Source organism: Silurus meridionalis, chromosome 13 (assembly GCF_014805685.1).
Source record: "Silurus meridionalis isolate SWU-2019-XX chromosome 13, ASM1480568v1, whole genome shotgun sequence".
Classification (NCBI taxonomy): Eukaryota; Metazoa; Chordata; class Actinopteri; order Siluriformes; family Siluridae; genus Silurus; species Silurus meridionalis.
Window position 1 is genome coordinate 16,259,210 of NC_060896.1, and position 23,487 is coordinate 16,282,696.

Genomic DNA, 23,487 nt, shown 5'->3' on the forward strand with positions numbered 1-23,487 from the left:
CGAAGCACACAGCCAGGATAACCAAGGAGTGGCTCTGTAAGAAGCATATCAAGGTTCTGGCATGGCCTAGCCAGTCTCCAGACCTAAACCCAATAAAGAATCTTTGGAGGAAGCTTAAACTCTGTGTTTCTCAGCGACAGGCCAGAAACCTGACTGATCTAGAGAAGATCTGTGTGGAGGAGTGGGCCAAAATCCCTCCTGCAGTGTGTGCAAACCTGGTGAAAAACTACAGGAAACGTTTGACCTCTGTAATTGCAAACAAAGGCTACTGTACCAAATATTAACATTGACTTTCTCAGGTGTTCAAATACTTATTTGCAGCTGTATCATACAAATAAATAGTTAAAAAATCATACATTGTGATTTCTGGATTTTTTATTTTTTTTAGATTATGTCTCTCACAGTGGACATGGACCTACGATGACAATTTCAGACCCCTTCATGATTTCTAAGTGGAAGAACTTGCAAAATAGCAGGGTGTTCAAATACTAATTTTCCTCACTGTATTTTAGCTTTCAGTCACAGCTACTTATAGTTTAAGTTAAATAATATTATCTAAAAATACTGTCTGTCATTTTTAAATTTTGGTTGAATGTTGGAGGAAGTACAGTAATTGTATAAAGCTAATTTGGCTGCTTAGCTTCATTAAGGCCAGTTGTATGTTATTTTCTCATTATACAGTATCACTTACAAGTAAACAGATAATAGGTCCACAGCTGATATTATACAAATCTGAATCGTTTGCTGTTAACTCTCAACATGAAGTTAAACAACTGCCATGCCAGGCTGAAATATCAGAACACAGATATAGCAGAATCATAAGATGTGGCCAAATCACTGATGTGGTACAAAAAAAAGAAATAATTTTTATTTCTTTAAAATAAATAAATACATTTATACCAGAATGTCAGGGCTGAGGGCATGGAGATGGAAACTAACTGCTCTGAAGGTCTGAAGCCCAGCACCTTACCTATTCCAGCTAGTAGAACTTGTGCCCTTGTATTTATTAATGTAACTGCTGTCAAAACCAGCAGGAGGAATACGTCATTGTCTACCATCAAAAGAAGACTTTGAGAGCAAATACAGAGGTTTTACTACAAACCATTTGTAAGCTTAAAGAATCAAAAGGCCAAATTAGATTTTTCTTTTTAAAAATTATTATTATTATTATTATTATTATTATTAATTATTTCTTTTTTTAAAAGCCAGACTGGTTTTGGAAATACATTCTTTAGGTGAAAGATCAATCTTTACCAGAATTATGTGAAGAAAAAAGTATGCTTGGAACAGCGCATTATGCAAAACTTTAAAACACATTGGAGGCAGTGTGATGGTATGGGGTCGTTTGTTGCCCTGGGTCGCTTGTGTTTATTGGTTACAAAAATCAAAAGCAGCCAGATGAATTCTAAAATGTATACGGATACCGTATTTTTCGGACTATAAGCCACTACTTTTTTCCCACATTTTGAACCCTGCGGCTTAAACAACGAAGCAGCTTATTTATGAATTTTTCCTGGGTTTTTCCCGGTTTCACAAACTTCAAGCCAAAAAACTGAACCCCATAACATTAGACCAATGAAATTTCCGAACAGAAACAAAAAAACGCACCTCACCTGTGTCTTTCGTTAAAGCCTGTGTAAAGTTCATTAGTTTCAATGTAGACAGGTGCGGCTTATTTATGTTTAAAATAAAAATCTTTGTCAAATTCAGTGGGTGCGGCTTATATATGTGCGCTTTATAGTGCGGAAATTACAGTATACTATCTGGCCAGATTATGCAAAATGCAGCAAAGTTGATTAAATGGTGCTTCACAGTTTAGGTGGACAATGACACAAAACATCTTGGCATACAGCACCAAATAGAAATTAATTGTTCCTGTATTTGTGCCTATACATGGACCTAACTGTATATTTTTCTGTTTCTGTTTTTCTTTACCCCTCCTCTTCTTTTATAGCCCGTAACCAGGGGTTTGATGTTGTGCTGGTGGACACAGCTGGCCGCATGCAGGATAACGCTCCACTAATGACCGCTCTAGCTAAGCTTATTGCCGTAAATTCTCCAGACTTGGTGTTATTTGTTGGGGAGGCTTTGGTGGGCAATGAGGCTGTGGATCAGCTGGTAAGTTTAGCATTACCTCTTAACTAAACTGCGTTACATAAAACCTGGAGGCTAATATAATATTGACAGATTATACTGAAAACTCTATCACTTACGAATTTACTGAGCACAAACAATGTGATTAAGAACCACCATTTTAGCCCATTCGTAACACATGCAAAATGCACACTATTCCATGCACAGGTTGGCCTGATGACTTTACTTTACTTTTAAAACATAGTTTTAATGGGTACAATTAGTAAATGTACAGAGAACAAACATTTTTCATAAATCTATACATATGGATGTTTTTTTTTTTTCGTTTGTTTTCAGTTTTTTGTGTTATTACTTTAATGCAAAGAGAGAAAATGAGGAAAATTAAATGATTCTAGCAGTACAAGCTTAGTGTGCAAACTTGATTTTTAGCTTCACTAGTTCAAGAGACATATATTTTTGCATTTTCCTTGTTTGGCCTTACAGATCAACTTAGAGTTGTGACCGGAGTAGAACTGAGATGTTAAAAAAAAAAAAGTTTTTGGTAATTTAATACAAAAAGAGAAACCTATATATTATATAGATTCATCACATACACTGATATTTTTCAAGTGTTTAATTATTTTAATTTTGATGATTTGGGCTCACATTTAACAAAAACCCACCAATTCATCTAAAAAAATTTTGAATAATTCAAGTATGTTCATTTACTGTACTCAGTACTTGGTAGAGGCTCCTTTTGACTTAATTACTGCCTCATTTTGTGCATGACATGGAGGTGATCAGTCTGTGGCACTGCTAAGGTGGTATGGAATCCCTGGTTTCTGTGACAGTGACCTTCAGCTCATTTGGATTTTTTGGTCTCTTTTTTTTGGTGCTTTTGGCAGTGTGGGTAGGTGCCAAATCCTTCTGGAACATGAAATCAGCATCTCAATGAAGCTGGTCAGCAGAGAGAAGCATTAAGTGCTCTAAAACTTCCTGGTAGACGGCTGTGCTAATCTTGGACTTGATAAAACACAGTGGACCAACACCAGCAGATGACACACCTCCCCAAACTACCACTGATTGTGCAAACTTTACACTGGACCTCAAGCAACTTGGATTCTGTGCCTCTCCTCTCGTTTTCCAGACTCTGGGGCCTTGATTTCCAAATGAAATGCAAAATTGTCTTTCCTTTCATCTGAAAAGACGACTTTGGCCCACTGAGCAACAGTCCAGTCCTTTTTGTACTTTGCCCAGGTAAGGCACCTCTGACATTGTCATTGGATCAGGGGTGGCTTGACACAAGGAATGCGTTAGTTGTAGCCCATGGATAAGTCTGTGCATGGTGGCTCTTGAAGCACTGACTCCAGCTGCAGTCCACTTTTTGTGAATCCCTGAAATTACTCCATGGGCTTCGTTTCACCTTTTCTACCTCATTTTTTCCTTCCATTCAACTTTCCATTAACGTGCTTGGATACTGGGCTCTGTGAACAGCAGCTTCTTTAGCGACGACCTTTTGTGTCTTACCCTCCATGTGCAGGGTGTCAATGATCATCTTCTGGACAACTGTCAAGTCAGCAGTCTTCTCCCATGATTGTGTAGCCTGAACAAGACTGAGACACTATTTAAAGGCTCAGAAAACCTGAGCAGGTGTTTTTGGAGTTAATTAGCTGTTTAGAGTGTGACAGGAGACGGAAGAGCCGCTGTGGCGACCCCTAATGGGAGAAGCCAAAAGAAGAACAAGAGCGTGTGACACCTCGAGTCTTCAATATTCAACTTTTTCACAATATTCTAATTTTCTGAGATACTCAATTTTGGGTTTTCGTTATCTGTAAGCCAAAAGTTTCACTTTTTGTATTGAATTACTAAAATAAATCAACTTTTTAATGATATTCTAATTTATTGAGATGCACCTGTATATTAAAATGAGCCCAAAACCTTGAAGCTGAAATATACTTCCTTTAGAACCGAATAAAATAACAAGATTTGAGTTTTTGGGTTTTTTTGTCTAAAGGTTTATTTGTATTATTAATCTCAAAATGTTGTACTTGCTGTTGAACTGACCCTCAACTGTAAGTTTGTGTTAAGTAGATACCACCAAGTGGCAATTGGTGGCTTGCTGAGTACTTGACTGGTTACGTTTTTATCTACTCATAAATAAAAAGGAACTGATTTTGCAAAATGTAGTTGAAGAAATTTGACTTGAAATGTAGTGAAGTTAAAGAAGAAAGTTTCTCTCAATATAAATACTTTGGTAAAGAACTTCAAGAACTAGTAAAGAACTAGTTACTTCGTTACTGTCCACCACTGGTTAAAATATAAGCTTGCCGGAGTTTTTTGCAGACTTCAACACAGTGTTGCTTCTGCACCTAGGACAGCAGCCTAGGGACAACCTTTGCAGCAACAAATCTTACACTCAGACTGTTCCATATTCCAGTTTTATGAATTGCCTTTTTCTCACAATAATGAGAACAATATACTGCTTCCTGTAGTACAATACTGTCCAAATATTACTTAGAAGGGTGTAGTAACAGTATGTTCTACCACTGCTTTTATAAAGACAGAGGATTTGTACAAATCAGCAAAAGTTGGGGCAAATATAGGAATTGTCAGCTTCAACTTTCATGGCTTAATTTTATTAATTAAATCTATGCTGAAATTTCAGGTCTGTAACTAGCCTTCAACTGCTACATTTCAATAAAAACTGGAACAATTGGGGCATTATAAAACTTTTGACTGGTAGTATATGTTTTTCTATTCCCCGATCCTTTTTTCTTCTTCTTTTATTTAGTGTTACCTTAACATGTTTAATACAAGGCAAACAACAACCAAAACTATATTGTCACACCAAAAAGCAGTGCAAGTGATGTTATATCAACTTCATATTCCTCAATAGTGTGATCATATATATATATATATATATATATATATATATATATATATATATATATATATATATATATAAAAACAGCAACAATGTGTATATGCAGGTTAAGTTTAACCAGGCGCTGGCTGATCATTCCATGTCTGACCACCCGAGACTCATAGATGGCATTGTCCTTACCAAGTTCGACACTATTGATGACAAGGTAGGATTTTTTCTTGCCTCTACATATATGTAGATATTTATTAATATGCCTAAATTTAAGTCTCAGCATATTACAAATTCTATTGGAATGATTTTGGATGTCATTTTTTTTTTTCTAGGTTGGTGCTGCCATTTCCATGACTTACATCACAAGTCAGCCTATTGTTTTTGTAGGTACAGGACAAACCTATAATGACCTTCGCAGCTTGAATGCTAGAGCTGTTGTAAATGCTCTCATGAAGGCCTGAGTTCTGAGAAGATTTTTGTGCACAGTGCAGTTGGATATAGTTAAGGGTTGACCAGCCTTATTAGAAATCATGAACATATTGTTTTTTTCAAATTCCACTTTGCAAAACTTAATTTAAGAGGAAGATTAAAATGTCCAAGGTGTTGGGTATTATTTACACTATTGTACTAAAGAATCAGGGCTAGTAAAAAGCTAGTGATAAACCAGTGGTTATGAAATGATCAACAAAACTGTGTTGATATTTAGCAAAGTCTAGAAAACAATATTTCCTCTCTCTTCTCTTGCTCCCTGGGCACAACCCCACATGCTGCTAAGCTCTGTGTCCAAAGGAAGAAATCAAATACAATAAATTAATACAATTCCAAATCTGTTTTTTTTTTGTTGCTCTTATCATTTCAGCAATATATATGAACAGTATCCATTCTTTCCTTCTCCCTTACCTCTACCCCCTTCCAGTATACATACTAATCTATAATCAATACTATATAAAATTAGAATTTTTTATGTACCGTATTTTTCGGATTATAAGCAGCTATTTTTTTCCCACGTTTTTGAACCTCGCGGCTTAAACAACGAAGTGGCTAATTTATGAATTCTTCCTGGGTTTTTCCCGGTTTCACAAACTTCAAGCCAAAAAACTGAACCCCATAACATTAGACCAATGAAATGCCCGAACGGAAACGAAAAAACGCACCTCACCTGTGTTCTGAGCTGCACGGCATCGGGAGAAAAAACTTCCATCAGGTGATTTTTAAATGCACAACGATGCCAAAAGATAAACTCCGAGAGAAATAGTTGTGAAAGGAAGGAGGAAAGACAGTGAACCATGACTTTCTTGGTCGGCTACTGTTCAGATACAAGCCATTGTAACGGGTGAAGGGAGAGCTCGCTTCTGGCATGCTATTCCCAAAATACCTCTATGCTCCTAAAGGAAGCGCAACATATTTCACCCGTTACACCGTGTGTCTTTCGTTAAAGCCTGTGTAAAGTACATTATTGTAGACATATTTATGCTTATTTATGTTAAAAATAAAAATATTTGTAAAATGCATTGGGTGCGCTTTATAGTCCGGAAATTAGGGTAGTTTGTTTATGCACTTTCTTATATGTTAATTCTGATTCGGTAGGTTAAAAAGCTGACACTTTTACTTTCATATAATAAACAAATGGCCACTTGTTTTCAATGTCAGATATAGTCAGCCTCAAAATTATTGGTGCCTTTGGTAATGATGGGTTAGGTTAAGTACTTTAGGTATTTAGGTGCTATTAAATGGATAGCAAAGACTTTCACTTTTGTTTTATGAATATGAGATGACAGAAACCAAAGTATCTTTTTGAATCATGAGAATGGGAAGTATTAAGACAAATCAAACAAAAAAGATTGTATTCACTGTATGTGCATTATAAGTGTGGTTATAGATGCAATGTTTTCTAAAAGGATAACATCTAAAGATTTATGTTTAGTTTTTAAGATTTTTTCACTTATACAATTTGACGCCATCTTACATTCCAACAAACTTTGTATTTGAACTAAAACTGGTTTCACCCTAGATGACAGTGAGAAGGAAGGTTATACAAACAAAAACCTAATACATTATGTACTTCATTTATAAAATGTTAAATTAAATTATATTAAAAAAAATGTCTGATATACCCCATGTCCCTCCTCTGCACATTCCTCATACAGTGGTGTGAAAAAGTGATTGCCCCCTTCCTGATTTCTTATTTTTTGCATGCTTGTCACACTTTGTTTCAGATCATCAAACTAATTCAAATATTAGTAAAAGATAACACAAGTGAACACAACATACAGTTTTTAAATAAAGGTTTTTATTATTGATGGAAAAAATCCAAAACTACATGGCCCTGTGTGAAAAAGTGTTTGCCCCCTAAACCTAATAACTGGTTGAGCCACCCTTAAGAGTAACAACTGCAATCAAGTGTTTGCGATAACTCACAATGAGTCGGTTACTGCGCTGTGGAGAAATTTTGGTCCACGCATCTATGCAGGATTGTTGTAATTCAGCCACATTGGAGGGTTTTCAAGTATGATCCGCCTTTTTAAGGTCATGCCACAGCATCTCAATAGGATTTAGGTCAGGACTTTGACTAGGCCACTCCAAAGTCTTTAATTTGTTTTCCTTCAGCCATTCAGAGGTGGACTTGCTGCTGTGGTTTGGATTATTGTCCTGCTGCAGAACCCAAGTTTGCTTCAGCTTGAGGTCACGAACAGATGGCCAGACATTCTCCTTCAGGAATTTTTGGTAAACAGCTGAATTCATGGTTCCATTTATCACAGCAAGTCTTCCAGGACAAAACAACTCCAGACCATCACACTACCACCACCATATTTTACTGTTGGTATGATGCTCTTTTTCTGAAATAAAGTGTTACTTTTACGCCAGATGTAATGGGGACACACCTTCCAGAAAGTTCAACTTTTGTCTCGTCAATCCACAGAGTATTTTTCCAAAAGTCTTGGGGATCATCAAGATGAGCATTCATGTTCTTTTTGCTCAGCAGTGGTTTTGGTCTTTTTATATATATATACACACAGTGTTGTGCTCGTTACTTGTACAGTTACTCGTTACTTCATTCAAAAAGTAACTCCGTTACTTTGTTGATTACTTACACCAAAAAGTAATGCGTTACTGTTAAAAGTAACTTTTTAGTTACTTTTTTAAAGAACCTTCTTTAATGTTCTCATTAATGCCCTTTTATGCGTTATGGTCTATACAAACACAAAACTGACTTAAACACAAAGTAATTTTTAAACACAATTTTATTAAAGTCAGACCAGCACAAACTGAATATATCACATCTCTTAAACATGTTCCTTTCACAGCTGAAGTATGAAAACTATCAACAATGTAGAACAGAACACCGGGTTAGCGCATAGCTTCTAGCTTCTTAGGCATGGAGGTCCTGGAGCAGCTTCAACAGATTGGAGTTGCTGTTTATCGCAGTAGATACGAGCTTCGAACCAGAAATACACAGCTTACATTTGACTTAAATTAATTTTTTTTTTTTTCATAACTATTATTTGTCTTTTACTGGAAAAAAAATCATATTTTAGTTAAAACATTTTCTGTCACAGCACCTATTCATTTATCGTTTAGTTATTGCACTTTTTAAAGTTTTTTCATAAAATTATGCTAATGAATATAAGATTCATATTTTAATAATAACTATCACATATGTGTGTATATAATGGGCAAAATTTGATTTGCCATGTCTCCTTTTTTCGTTCTCTTTTTCACTTTTTAATTGATTTTAATAAAATTATGCTTATATAAAAATATACATTTTAAAAATAACATTAAAATGAACAACGATTTTGTTTTGTCAAAATATTATTTGTCATGCCTTTTCATTTTTTTGTTTACTTATTGTATCTTTTAACTATTTTTCATTAAACTTTTCAAATTAATATTAAAATGAAAATGTTCTTATAACTATCAGAATTCGATGACAATTATGATAATGTTAATTCATATTTTCATAATTATCTTTGTTTGCCATATTTTAGTTCCAATAAATTTATATTTTCATTAATATATTTTTATAGGAAAAAAATCTTATTTTTGTCAAATCTGTCATGTTTTGACAAAATATGATTTGTTTTGACACCTTTTTGTTTTTCATTCACTTTTTATATTTTAAATCGGTTTTTCATAAAATTGTGCTAATGAATATAAAAATTCATATTTTAATAATCATATTTTTATGAAAAACAAATAAATTATAAATGTGGCTTTTTTTGTTCCCTTATTCCACCATCAAATTATGCAAATATATATAAAATATAATATTTTTCATTATTATTTTCTTTATGAAAAAAGTTTTTTAAACTTATTTGTCATTTCTCTGTTTTTCGTTGCCTTGTTGCACTTTTAAACGTTCTTTTATGAATTATGTGTCAGGGATCACGCCCCCCTCTGCAGCTGTCATGCTGCCACTATCTCTGCCACTCCCGGCTTTAACTACAGACACCTGTCACTCGTTAACTATGCACCTTTATAAATGACCGTTCTAGAGTCACAGACTGTTGGTTCTTGAATGTCATGCTACCGGTCTCGTGGACCCGCAACCGCCAGCATTTCCCGTTGGAGAAATTGGCGGGTCTCTCCAACGATCTTTTGGGTGGAGATAGAGGAAGCAGACCGCTGGAGGGGGGCAGCGCCCTGAAACACAGCCAGTGGCAGGGCTAACAAACTGGCCTCCTGTCTCTGATCGGCTGGAACAGCGCCAGGTGGGGGGAGACGCCCGCTGGAGGGGGGCTGTGCTCTAAAGCCCATCCAGTGGCAGAGCCAACGGCCTGGCCTCAAGGTGGCGCTGCATAGCATGAGGTGTACACCGCCCTCCAAGACGTAATCCTTCGGGACTTGCACGCCATGGCCCGTTTGTTTAAAGCAAGGGTGACCCTTAGGTCAGCCGGCTTCTTCTAGGGCCTACAGCATCGCCAGGGGCCCCTAGGCCTTCCCCATTGGGATCGAATGGCAACACCCTCTTTCTGGGCTACACAATTCTTAAGCGTAATTCATTAAAAAAAAACATTTATAAGTGCTAATAAAAAACAAAAAAAGTGACATGGCAAATGATGTTTTTACAACAAAAAAAAATCTATTTAAAATATGTTAATGAAAATATATATTTTTTATATTTATTTGCATAAATTGATAAAAAAAAATGTAAAAAGTGGAATAAGAGATCGAAAAATGTGACGTGACAAATCAAATTTCAGCCAAAATGTGACTGTTTTTAATAAAAATAATAATAATTATAATTATTAAAATCTACATTTTTATACTCATTGGCACAATTTCATGAAAAAACATTAAAAATCCGATTTGCGATTTAAATTGATTTTTTTCCCCCTGCTTAAAAACAATCTGCATATGACAAAGAAAATGTTTATAATAAAGTTTATTTAGCCTTCTGGATTATAACCCACTTTGGGCAATCAAAAACAACAAGCCAAAAATACAAGATGGCAGGCCCTGCCATTGTAAATTGTGAAAATAGAACGTAACATAACATAAAATGAGCAAACCTACAAAGAAAATTTTTTTACGAGTGTTTAAATGTGGAACATGATTGAAAATGCACCTGAGGTTTTGAGTGATTTTGCCTTTACTTTTCTCCTAAACTCCACAGTAAAATTATTTTAAATCTAAGAGTAATAGACAGGGACACTGTAAATAAGTATTTGAAAGATTGAGCAAACCTATAAAGAAAAATGTTTTATGAGTGATTGAATGTTAACATGGTTAAAAATGCAGTGATGCTTGGAGTGATTTTGCCTTACATTTTTTTTAAAACTCCACAGTACAATGAGTTGAAATTTCAAATAAGAATATAATAGACAGGGAGATTCTAAATAAGAATTATTTGACAGATTGAGCAAACCTAAAAAAAAAAATGTTTTATGAGTGTTTGAATATGGTGATTCAAATGCTCTGATTTTTCTTTTTCTTAACGGAAACGCCGTTCTGAAGCGTCTTTACATGTATTTTGATCGCTTCCACCACCCATACCGTACGTGTACGATTAGACACGCAACACTAAACAAAGTGCGGCTGCTTAGCCGTGTATTTTCAAGATGCGGCTGGCTTAACCGCAGTCTTGTGCTGCCGCTGTTTTGCGTTTCGTAGGGCCCTACATCTCTCCCACTCGACAACATGCCTCTGTTTGAGGTGCTGAAGTAAATTGGCGGTACTGCTACCTTTGCTTGCAACAGCCTTCAAACACACATTGCAGCGGGGTGTTGTTTGTGCTGTGTCTGACGCAGCAAAACCGAACCAATTCCAAATTACAGATGACACTGTGCCTTTCTTGGGAACTAGTTCTTCTGCTCACTGCCATGTTGTTTGTGTATCTCTATGGCAAACGCGCTGGGGGAGGGCTGAGTTCGTTCGAAACTGTGGAAGCCCAGAGAGGGGCCGTCGGCAGACATTAAAGAGAAACCCAGCCCTACCGTGTGCTTTGTGGCTCTAAGGGATAGGTCGGCAGCGCAACACAACTCCTTAATATCAACAGCCCTGGAGCTAAGTTCCTCGTCTACGATCGATCGATCTCACAGAATTGCAAAAAGTAGCAATCGTGCAAATAGTGAAGATAAATATGTAGCATGTGAATAAACATAAAGCTATAGCAGTGCAGAGATGTGTGGACATCATTAAGAAGTACAGATAGACTATGGCATTGAAGAGGAAATATGCAGAAAAGGAAGGTTATAATATTATAGCATTTAAGAAATGTGCAAGCTGAATAAACAAGTCTATATATATATATATATATATATATATATATATATATATATATATATATATATATAAAAAATATACAGTGAGGAAAATAAGTATTTGAACACCCTGCTAATGTGCAAGTTCTCCCACTTAGAAATCATGGAGGGGTCTGAAATTGTCATCATAGGTGCATGTCCACTGTGAGAGACATAATCTAAAAAAAAAATCCAGAAATCACAATATATGATTTTTAAACTATTTATTTGTATGATACAGCTGCAAATAAGTATTTGAACACCTGTCTATCAGCTAGAATTCTGACCCTCAAAGACCTGTTAGTCTGCCTTTAAAATATCCACCTCCACTACATTTATTATCCTAAATTAGATGCACCTGTTTGAGGTCGTTAGCCGCATAAAGACACCTGCCCACCACATACAATCAGTAAGAATCCAACTACTAACATGGCCAAGACCAAAGAGCTGTCCAAAGACACTAGAGACAAAATTGTACACCTCCACAAGGCTGGAAAGGGCTACAGGGAAATTGCCACGCAGCTTGGTGAAAAAAGGTCCACTGGTCGAGCAATCATTAGAAAATGGAAGAAGCTAAACATGACTGTCAATCTCCCTCGGACTGGGGCTCCATGCAAGATCTCACCTCGTGGGGTCTCAATGATCCTAAGGAAGGTGAGAAATCAGCCCAGAACTACACGGGAGGAGCTGGTCAATGACCTGAAAAGAGCTGGGACCACCGTTTTCAAGGTTACTGTTGGTAATACACTAAGACGTCATGGTTTGAAATCATGCATGGCACGGAAGGTTCCCCTGCTTAAACCAGCACATGTCCAGGCACGTCTTAAGTTTTCCAATTACCATTTGGATGATCCAGAGGAGTCATGGGAGAAAGTCATGTGGTCAGATGAGACCAAAATAGAACATTTGGGTCATAATTCCACTAAACGTGTTTGGAGGAAGAAGAACGATGAGTACCATCCCAAGAACACCATCCCTACTGTAAAGCATGGGGGTGGTAGCATCATGCTTTGGGGGTGTTTTTCTGCACATGGGACAGGGCGACTGCACTGTATTAAGGAGAGGATGACCGGGGCCATGTATTGAGAGATTTTGGGGAACAACCTCCTTCCCTCACTTAGAGCATTGAAGATGGGTCGAGGCTGGGTCTTCCAACATGACAATGACCCGAAGCACACAGCCAGGATAACCAAGGAGTGGCTCTGTAAGAAGCATATCAAGGTTCTGGTGTGGCCTAGCCAGTCTCCAGATAGGGAATCTTTGGAGGGAGCTCAAACTCTGTGTTTCTCAGCGACAGGCCAGAAACCTGACTAAACTAGAGAAGATCTGTGTGGAGGCGTGGGCCAAAATCCCTCCTGCAGTGTGTGCAAACCTAGTGAAAAACTACAGGAAACGTTTGACCTCTGTAATTGCAAACAAAGGCTACTGTACCAAATATTAACATTGACTTTCTCAGGTGTTTAAATACTTATTTGCAGCTGTATCATACAAATAAATAGTTAAAAAATCATTCATTGTGATTTCTGGATTTTGTTTTTTAGATTATGTCTCTCACAGTGGACATGAACCTACGATGACAATTTCAGAGTGGGAGAACTTGCAAGCAGGGTGTTCAAATACTTATTATCCTCACTGTATATATATATATATATATATATATATATATATATATATATATATATATATATTGTAGCGACTGGGGGATAAGAGGGACAAACTTATAATACAGATAAATTGAGTATATAGTTGGAAGCACAGTCTGCCCGCTTTCTCCACCATTATATGTAGCGAATTTAGCTCGCAAAGAAAAGGGAATATTTATAAGTAATTATAACGTGTTATAGTTACTCCTAAATATTTAAATTAAGTTGAATTGATGGTAATGGAATTAACATTACACTTATTTGTCTGTTCGTCCGCAAACAGACAGTATAATTTTATATTAATTCTATAAAAGAGGTATCTCCCTGGCCAAGAAAGACGTAACCCCCTTTTACTTTATACCGTAAATTAAATTAATTAAATAGAGCATGTAGTTCAGACCTAATGTTTGCAGGAACTTGCATTTATGGAACATACTCAGAGACGATCACTTATGAAAAATACGGCGTTTAATGAATGAGACAAACACAACATAAAACTAACTACACAAACAAACAAACAAAAAGAAATAAAGAAAATAAAATTAAAATAAAATAAAATAAACGAAAGTTGAAATTATGAAAGGAGGAAGGGAAAGGAATAAGGAGGTAAAAGGAGGAAAGGGCAGCTTACTTCAAATTAATCACATCCTAACTGAGATATCGTCACGGAAATTTAAATTCGCCTTAATATTAAGGGGCTCAAACTTAACACGCATCTAAATTAGTTGGTAAACCGGTTACTTGCATTGACTTGTTGCACAAGAGTCTGGATGCGCTAGACAAAAGAATCTTGGACGAGTCGGTTAGGATGGAGTCAGATGTTCTTCCAGCTTCTCCTGAAGATCAGAGCAGTTGGTGTTTTGAAGATAAAGCTTGCTGGAAGATCTCAAAAGAGATTTGAGATCTCGTCCCGAAGAATCGCTGCTGAACTGTTCAAGCGTCCGACTCTCCAGGCCATCGGGCCCCAGACGCCGGGCCCCGGGGTCCGAGCCTTCCGGTCGAGCCGAGTGAGCGAGTTGCTCTCTTGACTGATCTCTGACTGGACCCGACTGCACTCTGACTGGCCCGATTAGTTGGGTTCAAGATGTTTTAAAGGTCCTGAACCCCACCCATCCTTGGGGAAATGGCCAATGCTATGGCCTGAAATTTTGGAGGGAAAAACTTCCTTTGTTCATGCATCTGTGGGCATGGTTTCCGGCTATACTTGCTTTTGGAGGACTTTAAAGTTTTATTCAAAGTGAATTAAGACGGTATGGTACATTTCATGATAAAATGTACCATTATTTGAAAAATAAAGAAACAGATAATTTTGCGCTCATTTGGATACTAAACATGAAAGGGAATGACAGTATGAGGCAGAGGTACATTAACTTACAGAGATCAGTAATTAACTGATGTTAATACAATGTTGTATTCTGATAAATAAAATGCACCGTTGTCAGGAAAGTAAAGAACAGATAATTCTAAGTCAATCAAGCCTTAAGAAGAAAAGAAACAACATTTAACACAGAGTTATATTACTAAACATTTTAAGGTTTGAATATTATTGATGTAGAGTTAAACACTTGCTTTATTTATAGTAGAAGATACAAACAAGATGTATGTTTGTATCATGTGAAATGGGACATTCTATTTATTATTTAATTAATAAAAGAATGCTCCCTTTCGGTGTGTGTGTCTGCATATGTGTGTGTGTCACAAACAGACATACTGGGGCCAAGTTCCGAGAGTGAATTGTTTTATGGTCTGAGGGTCGCTGTGAATTCAACCAGAGAGGCCAGGGGGGTTATCTGGTTTTCGGTGTGGTGTGTGTATGTGTGTGTGTGTGTGTGTGTGTGTGTGTGTGTGTGTGTGTGTGTGTGTGTGTGTGTGTGTGTGTGTGTGGTATAGAGACCGGCTTGTGTTATCAGTCTTCCGGGGGAGAGTGTGACACTTTACTTATACACCACCCCAATAAAAGTTTTACCTTTTGATTGAGATGTAGATGTCATAGGTTAAAAGGAATGCCTGGGACATGAAGTCTAAATGACCTGTGCCAGACGCTACAATATATATATATATATATATATATATATATATATATATATATATAAATATATATACAGTACAGACCAAAAGTTTATATATATTATATATACAGTACAGACCAAAAGTTTGGACACACCTGCTCATTCAAAGAGTTTTCTTTATTTTCATGACTATGAATTAACACATGTGGAGTTATATACATAACAAAAAAGTGAACTGAAAATATGTCATATTGTAGGTTCTTCAAAGTAGGCATCAAGAGAATGCCAAGAGTGTGCAAAGCAGTAATCTAAGCAAAAGGTGGCTACTTTGAAGAACCTACAACCTTCAGTTGTTTCACACTTTTTTGTTATGTATATAATTCCACGTGTTAATTCATAGTTTTGATGCCTTCAGAGGTAGTCACCTGAAATGGTCTTCCAACAGTCTTGAAGGAGTTCCCAGAGATGCTTAGCACTTGTTGGCCCTTTTGCCTTCACTCTGCGGTCCAGCTCACCCCAAACCATCTCGATTGGGTTCATGTCCGGTGACTGTGGAGGCCAGGTCATCTGGCACAGCACCCCATCACTCTCCTTCTTGGTCAAATAGCCCTTACACAGCCTGGAGGTGTGTTTGGGGGTCATTGTCCTGTTGAAAAATAAATGATGGTCCAACTAAACGCAAACCGGATGGAATAGCATGCCGCTGCAAGATGGTGTGGTATGCCTTCAATTTTGAATAAATCCCCAACAGTGTCACCAGCAAAGCACCCCCACACCATCACACCTCCTCCTCCATGCTTCATGGTGGGAACCAGGCATGTAGAGTACATCCTTTTACCTTTTCTGTGTCGCACAAAAACACGGTGGTTGGAACCAAAGATCTCAGATTTTGGACTCATCAGACCAAAGCACAGATTTCCACTTGTCAAATGTCCATTCCTTGTGTTCTTTAGCCCAAACAAGCCTCTTCTGCTTGTTGCCTTTCTTTAGCAGTGGTTTCCTAGCAGATATTCTACCATGAAGGCCTGATTCACACAGTCTCCTCTTAACAGTTGTTGTAGAGATGTGTCTGCTGCTAGAACTCTGTGTGCCATTGACCTGGTCTCTAATCTGAGCTGCTGTTAACCTGCGATTTCTGAGGCTGGTGACTCGGATGAACTTATCCTCTGCAGCAGAGGTGACTCTTGGTCTTCCTTTCCTGGGGCGGTCCGCATGTGAGCCAGTTTTTTTGTAGCGCTTGATGGTTTTTGTGACTGCACTTGGGGACACTTTCAAAGTTTTCCCAATTTTTCAGTCTGACCTTCATTTCTTAAAGTAATGATGGCCACTCGTTTTTCTGTACTTAGCTGCTTTTTTCTTGACATAATACACGTTCTAACAGTCTATTCAGTAGGACTATCAGCTGTGTATCCACCGGACTTCTGCACAACACAACTGATGGTCCCAACCCCATTTATAAGGCAAGAAATCACACTTATTAAACCTGACAGGGCACACCTGTGAAGTGAAAACCATTTCAGGTGACTACCTCTTGAAGCTCATCAAGAGAATGCCAAGAGTGTGCAAAGCAGTAATCAAAGTAAAAGGTGGCTACTTTGAAGAACCTACAATATGACATATTTTCAGTTGTTTCACACTTTTTTGTTATGTATATAACACTTTTTTTTGTTATGTACAATGAAGGCATCTAAACTATGAATGAACACATGTGGAATTCCACGTGTTCATTCATAGTTTTGATGCCTTCATTGTGACTCTACAATTTTCATAGTCATGAAAATAAAGAAAACTCTTTGAATGAGAAGGTGTGTCCAAACTTTTGGTCTGTACTGTATGTACAGTAAGGATATAAAGATACATATAGATAAAAAATAATGCAGATGTAATGAGTAGTAAAAAAGATATTCTATGTAATATGTACATTGTATGTACAACTGTACAGAGATTGAGAGATTGTCAATCAAATTAAATATTTAATCGCAACTTAATCGCACAGTTCTATCTGTTCTAAATGTACCATATAATAATACGTCCTGTTTGTAATACTTTAAGCAACGTGGACAAGGAGAAATATGGATGCAACATAGAGCATGAAGACAAAAAAATATTGTAAATGTTTTTAACTATTAATGGTGGTTTAAATTACGTAAATCTTCAGGACACAAACGGAACCTTTGCTACGTTTCCACACGGACAGTTAATGAGTTGATACCGGAGAAACTGCACCTCTTAAAGAAGCTTTTATATATATATATATATATATATATATATATATATATATATATATATATATATATATATATATATATAATCTTAGACATTTTACAGATTCAAATGATGTATTGTTTTTATCTGTACGATCAATAAAGACAGTAATTTTAGTTCGTTATGCCATTATGATTAAAAAACGCCACCCAGAGGGTTAATTGGTGGATTTGGTGTTTGATTTGAGACTTGGCGCAGAAATAAAACAAAAGTTTACGGATTAAAAATATTTTTCGGTGAAGTTTATTTATTTATTTTAAATCTAAGGAAAGAAAGGACATCGTGAATAACTGTATGTTTTGCTGGAGGTTTTAGTTTGACCTCTTTTATATTTAGTTATTTATTTATGTATTTATATTTTTTTTTTAAAATGGTAAAAACAGAAATGCGTGCTGAATTGATAGCGCAAAACTAATTAAAAATGTTGTTACCTAATGAATGTGTCCAGGCTGAACATCCACAAATAGAACACAAGCAGAGAAAAGATGATGATGATGATGATGATGATCAGGAATGTCTGTTCTCAGTCATGTTTATATCACTGACTCCCTCTGTCTCATCCACATTAGCTTTAATTCTTGTTGCTTTCTGCCTGCTGATTCTTAGCTTCGTAAACTAGTCTACATCTGTGGTGAGTGAGAGCCAGGACATTATACACCAGTGGATTGAAAAAGACGCGCATTGACAAGAAATCGGTTGATGGGCTAAAATTGGCGCACAGTCTCCTTCTTCGTCTTTTGGCTGCTTCCATTAGGGGTCATCCGTCTCCATACCACCCTGTCCTCTATATCTGCCTCTTTCACACCAACTACCTGCATGTCTTCCCTCACCACATCCATGAACCTCCTCCTTGGCCTTCCTGTTTTCCTCCTTCCTGGTGGCTCCATCATCAGCATTCTCCTACCAATATAACTCATGTCCCTCCACTGCACATGTCCAAACCATCTCAATCTCGCCTCACTCACCTTGTCACCAAAACGTCTTACATGCACTGTCCCTCTAATAAACTCATTTCTAATCTTGTCCATCCTCGTCACCCCCAACGAAAACCTTAACATCTTTAGCTCTGCTACCTCCAGCTCCACCCCCTGTCTTTTACTCAATGCCATTGTCTCTAATCCATGCAACATCGCAGGTCTCACCACAGTCCTATAAACTTTCCCTTTCAATCTTGCAGATAATCTTCTATTACAAATTACTCCTGTCACTCTTCTCCACCCACTCCACTCTTTTCTTTACTTCCCTAACACACTCTCCATTACTTTGCACTGTTGACCCCAGGTACCTGAACTCCTCCCCCTTCTCCATCTCTACTCCCTGCAACCGCACCACTCCACTGCCCTCCCTCTCATTCACGCACATGTACTCTGTCTTACTCCTACTGACTTTCATTCCCCTTCTCTCCATCACGTACCTCCACCTCTCCAGGCTCTTCTCAACCTGCTCACTACTCTCTTTGCACCCTGTCGTACGCTTTCTCTAAAGCCACAAACACACAATGCAATTCCTTCTGTCCTTCTCTATACTTCTCCATCAACATTCTCACAGCAAATAAGGCATCTGTGGTGCTCTTCCTTGGCATGAAACCATACTGTTGCTCACAGATCGTCACCTCTTCTCTCAGCCTGGCTTCCACTACTCCTTCCCATAACTTCATGGTGTGACTGATCAACTTATTTCCCCTGTAGTTACTGCAGGTCTGCACATCTCCCTTATGCTTAAAGATCGGTACCAGCACACTCCTTCTCCATTCCTCAGGCATCCTCTCACCTTCCAGAATCTTGTTAAAAAATCTGGTTAAAAACTCCACTGCCATCTCTCCTAAACATCTCCATGCTTCCCGGTATGTCATCTGGTCCAACCGACTTTCCACTCTTCATCCTTCTAATAGCTGCTCTTACTTCCTCCTTACTAATCCTATCCACTTTCTGCTTCACTAACTCCACATCATCCAATCTTCTCTCTCTCTCATTTTCCTCGTTCATCAGCTGCTTAAAATACTCCCTCCACCTTCTCAACACACTCTTTGTCTTTCTTTTTATTTCCAGATGTCTCACCAAGTACTTTTCTAGCTGCCTCCCTCATCACTCATGCAGTAGTTTCCCAATCATCCAGCACCTCTTCATCACCACTGAGCCTCTGTATGACCTCTTTCCTGAACCTCACACTACACTCTTCCTCCTTCAGTTTCCACCATCTTTTTCTTCTTTCAGTCCTCACTCTCCTCCTCTTCTTCTTCACTCCAAAACCATCCTACAGACCACCATCTGATGCTGTCTAGCTACACTGTCCCCTGCACAACACCTTACAGTCTCCAATCTTCTTCAGGTTGCATCTCCTACATAGAACATAGTCCACCTGTGTGCACCTTTCTCCACTCTTATAGGTCACCCTCTGATCCTCCTTCTTCTTAAAATACGTGTTCACCTCTGCCATTTTAGCAAAATCTACCACCATCTGCCCTTCCACATTACTCTCATTAAGGCCACACCTACACATAACCTCCTCATCACCTCTGTTTCCTTTACCTACAAGTCCATTAAAGTCTGCCCCAATCACCAATCGTTCATTTCTAGGTACACCATCTACCACTTCATCTAATTCACTCCAGAATCTTAACTTCTCCTCCATCTCACAGCGGACTTGTGGAGCATAGGCACTGATGACATTTATCATGATAGAACATTTTAAACCCACCTCCAATGTTTCTGGCCTTACTCCCTTTCCACTTGGACTCCTGAACACACAACATATCTACCTTTCTCCTCTCCATCATATCAGCTATCTCTCTCCCTTTACCAGTCATAGTGCCAACATTTAAAGTACCAACCAGAACCTCTACTCTCCTACACTTCTCCTTCTCCTGTCGTCTCTGTAGACGTCTTTCTTCTCTCCTTTTCCTCCTTCGGCTAACAGTAGCCCAATTTCCACCGGTACCCTGTTGGCTAACGATACCTGTGGCGGTCGTTGGTACCCGGGCCTCGACTGATCCAGTATGAAATTCTTAATCGTGACCCGCATATTCGATTGGCACATGTTTTACGTTGGATGCCCTTCCTAACGCAACCCTCCCCATTTATCCGGGCTTGGGACCGGCACTAAGAGTGCACTGGCTTGTGCCTCCACAGTGAAAATAAGAATACGAATAAGAATTTCATACCGGATCACCAATGACCGCCACAGGTATTGTTAGCCTACAGGGTACCGGTGGAAATTGGGCTATTGTTGGGAGAAAGAGAGGAGGAAGACATCTATGTTGGTACTATGACTGGGGGAGAGAGGTAGCTGATATGATGAGCAGAGAAAGGTGGATATGTTGTGTGTTCAGGAGACCAAGTGAAAAGGGTGTAAGGCCAGGAACATTGGGGGTGGGTTTAAACTGTTCTACCATGGTGTGAATGAAAAGAGGAATGGTGTAGGGGTGATCCTGAAGGAAGAGTACAGTAAGAGTGTAGTGTAAGAGTGTAGTGTAAGAGTGTACAGTAAGAGTGTAGTGGAGGTGAAGAGAGTTTCTGATAGGGTGATGAACGTGAAGCTGGAAGTTAAAGGGTTGATGATAAATGTAATCAGTGCTTATGCTCCACAAGTCAGCTGTGAGATGAAGGAGAAGAAAAAATTCTGGAGTGAATTAGATGAAGTAGACCTAAGAATGAACAATTGGTGATTGGGGCAGACTTTAATGGACATGTAGGTGAAGGGAACAGAGGTGATAAGGGGATGATGGGTAGGTATGGCTTTAAGGAGAGAAATGTGGAAGGGCAGATGGTGGTAGATTTTTCTAAAAGGATGGAAATGGCAGTGGTGAACACTTATTTCGGGAAGAAGAGCATAGGGTGACGTATAAGAGTGGAGGAAGATGCACACAGGTGGACTATGTTCTATGTAGGAGAGGCAACCTGAAGGAGATTGGAGACTGTAAGGTGTTGGCAGGGGACAGTGTAGCTAGACAGCATCGGATGGTGGTCTGTAGGATGGTTTTGGAGTTGAAGAAAAAGAGCAGGGGAGTGAAGACTAAAAGAAGAATAAGATGGTGGAAACTGAAGGAGGAAGACTGTAGTGTAAGGTTCAGGGAAGAGCTCAGACAGGGGCTCGGTGGTGGTGAAGAGGTGCTGGATGATTGGGCAACTACTGCAGCAATGATAAGGGAGATGGCCAGAAAGGTACTTGGTGTGACATCTGTAAATAGAAGGGAAGATGTGGTGGTGGAATGAGGAAGTGCAGGACAGCATAAGGAGAAAGAGGTTGGAGAAACAGAATTGGGATCAAGAGAGAGATGAGAAAAGTAGGCAGGAGTACAAGGAGCTGCGGCAGCAGGTAAAGAGGGATGTGGCAAAAGCCAAAGAGAAGGCATATGAGATGCTGTATAAGAAGTTGGAAACTAAGGAAGGAGAAAATTATTTATACCAATTGGCCAGGCAGAGGGACCGAGCTGGGAAGAATGTTCTGCATGTTAGAGCAATAAAGGATGGAGATGGAAATGTGTTGACTAGTGAGGAGTGTGTGTTGAGAAGATGGAGGGAGTATTTTGAGCAGCTGATGAATGAGGAAAATGAGAGAGAGAATGTTGGATGGTGTAGAGATGGTGAAGCAGGAAGTGGATAGGATTAGTAAAAAGGAAGTGAGAGCAGCTATTAAGAGGATGAAGAGCGGAAAGTCGGTAGGACCAGATGACATACCGCTCAAAGCATGGAGATGTTTAGGAGAGATGGAGAGTGGAGTTTTTAACCAGATTGTTTAACAAGATTCTGAAAGGTGAAAGGATGCCTGAGGAATGGAGAAGGAGTGTGCTGGTACCGGTTTTTAAGAATAAGGGAGATGTGCAGACCTGCAGTACCTACAGGGGAATTAAGTTGACCAGTCACCCCATGAAGTTATGGGAAAGAGTAGTGGAAGCCAGGCTGAGATAAGAGGTGACCATCTGTGAGCAACAATATGGTTTCATGCTGAGGAACAGTACCACAGACGCCTTATTTGCTTTGAGAATGTTGATGGAGAAGAATAGAGAAGGTCAGATGGAGTTGCATTGTGTGTTTGTGAATTTAGAGAAAGCATACGACAGGGTGCAGAGAGAGGAGTTTTGGTATTGTATGAGGAAGTCAGGAGTGTCAGAGAAGTATGTGAGAGTGGTGCAGGACATGTATGAGGACAGTGTGACAGCAGTTAAGTGTGCAGTAGGTAAGACAGATTGGTTCAGGGTGAAGGTTGGACTGCATCAAGGCTCGGCCCTGAGCTTTTTCCTGTTTGCAGTGGTGATGGACAGGTTGACGGACGAGGTCAGACAGGAGTCTCCCTGGACTATGATGTTTGCGGATGATATTGTGATTTGTGGTGAGAGTAGGGAGCAGGTTGAGAAGAGCCTGGAGAGGTGGAGATATGCGTTGGAGAGAAGGGGATTGAGAGTCAGTAGGAGTAAGACAGAGTACATGTGTGTGAATGAGAGGGAGGGCAGTGGAGTGATGTGGTTGCAGGAGAAGAGCTGGAAAGGTGGAGGTTCAGGTACCTGGGGTCAACAGTGCAAAGTAATGGAGAGTGTGTTAGAAGTAAAGAAAAGAGTGCAGGCAGCACCCTGCCTGCACTCTTTTCTTTACTTCTCTAACACACTCTCCATTACTTTGCACTGTTGACCCCAGGTACCTGAACTCTGAAGGTGGAGAAGAGTGACAGGAGTGATTTGTGATAGTAGGGTATCTGCAAGAATGAAAGGGAAAGTTTATAGGACTGTGGTGAGACCTGCGATGTTGTATGGATTAGAGACAGTGGCATTGAGTAAAAGACAGGAGTTGGAGCTGGAGGTAGCAGAGCTGAAGATGTTAAGGTTTTCGTTGGGGGTGACGAGGATGGACAAGATTAGAAATGAGTTTATTAGAGGGACAGCACAT

General features: G+C 38.8%; 1 protein-coding gene across 2 annotated transcripts in view; it reads left to right on the forward strand.

Moving 5' to 3' along the window:
* The window catches only part of srpra (SRP receptor subunit alpha), a 52,823-nt gene extending 47,049 nt beyond the window's left edge, over positions 1-5,774 (forward strand). For both annotated transcript variants that reach the window (XM_046864501.1, XM_046864500.1), the window contains exons 12-14: positions 1,955-2,118; positions 5,064-5,162; positions 5,281-5,774. In XM_046864501.1, coding sequence (XP_046720457.1) covers positions 1,955-2,118; positions 5,064-5,162; positions 5,281-5,409 — 392 coding nt within the window. In that variant the 3' untranslated portion in view covers positions 5,410-5,774. The remainder of the gene's footprint in view (positions 1-1,954; positions 2,119-5,063; positions 5,163-5,280) is intronic.
* The last annotated feature ends 17,713 nt before the right edge of the window (positions 5,775-23,487 follow it).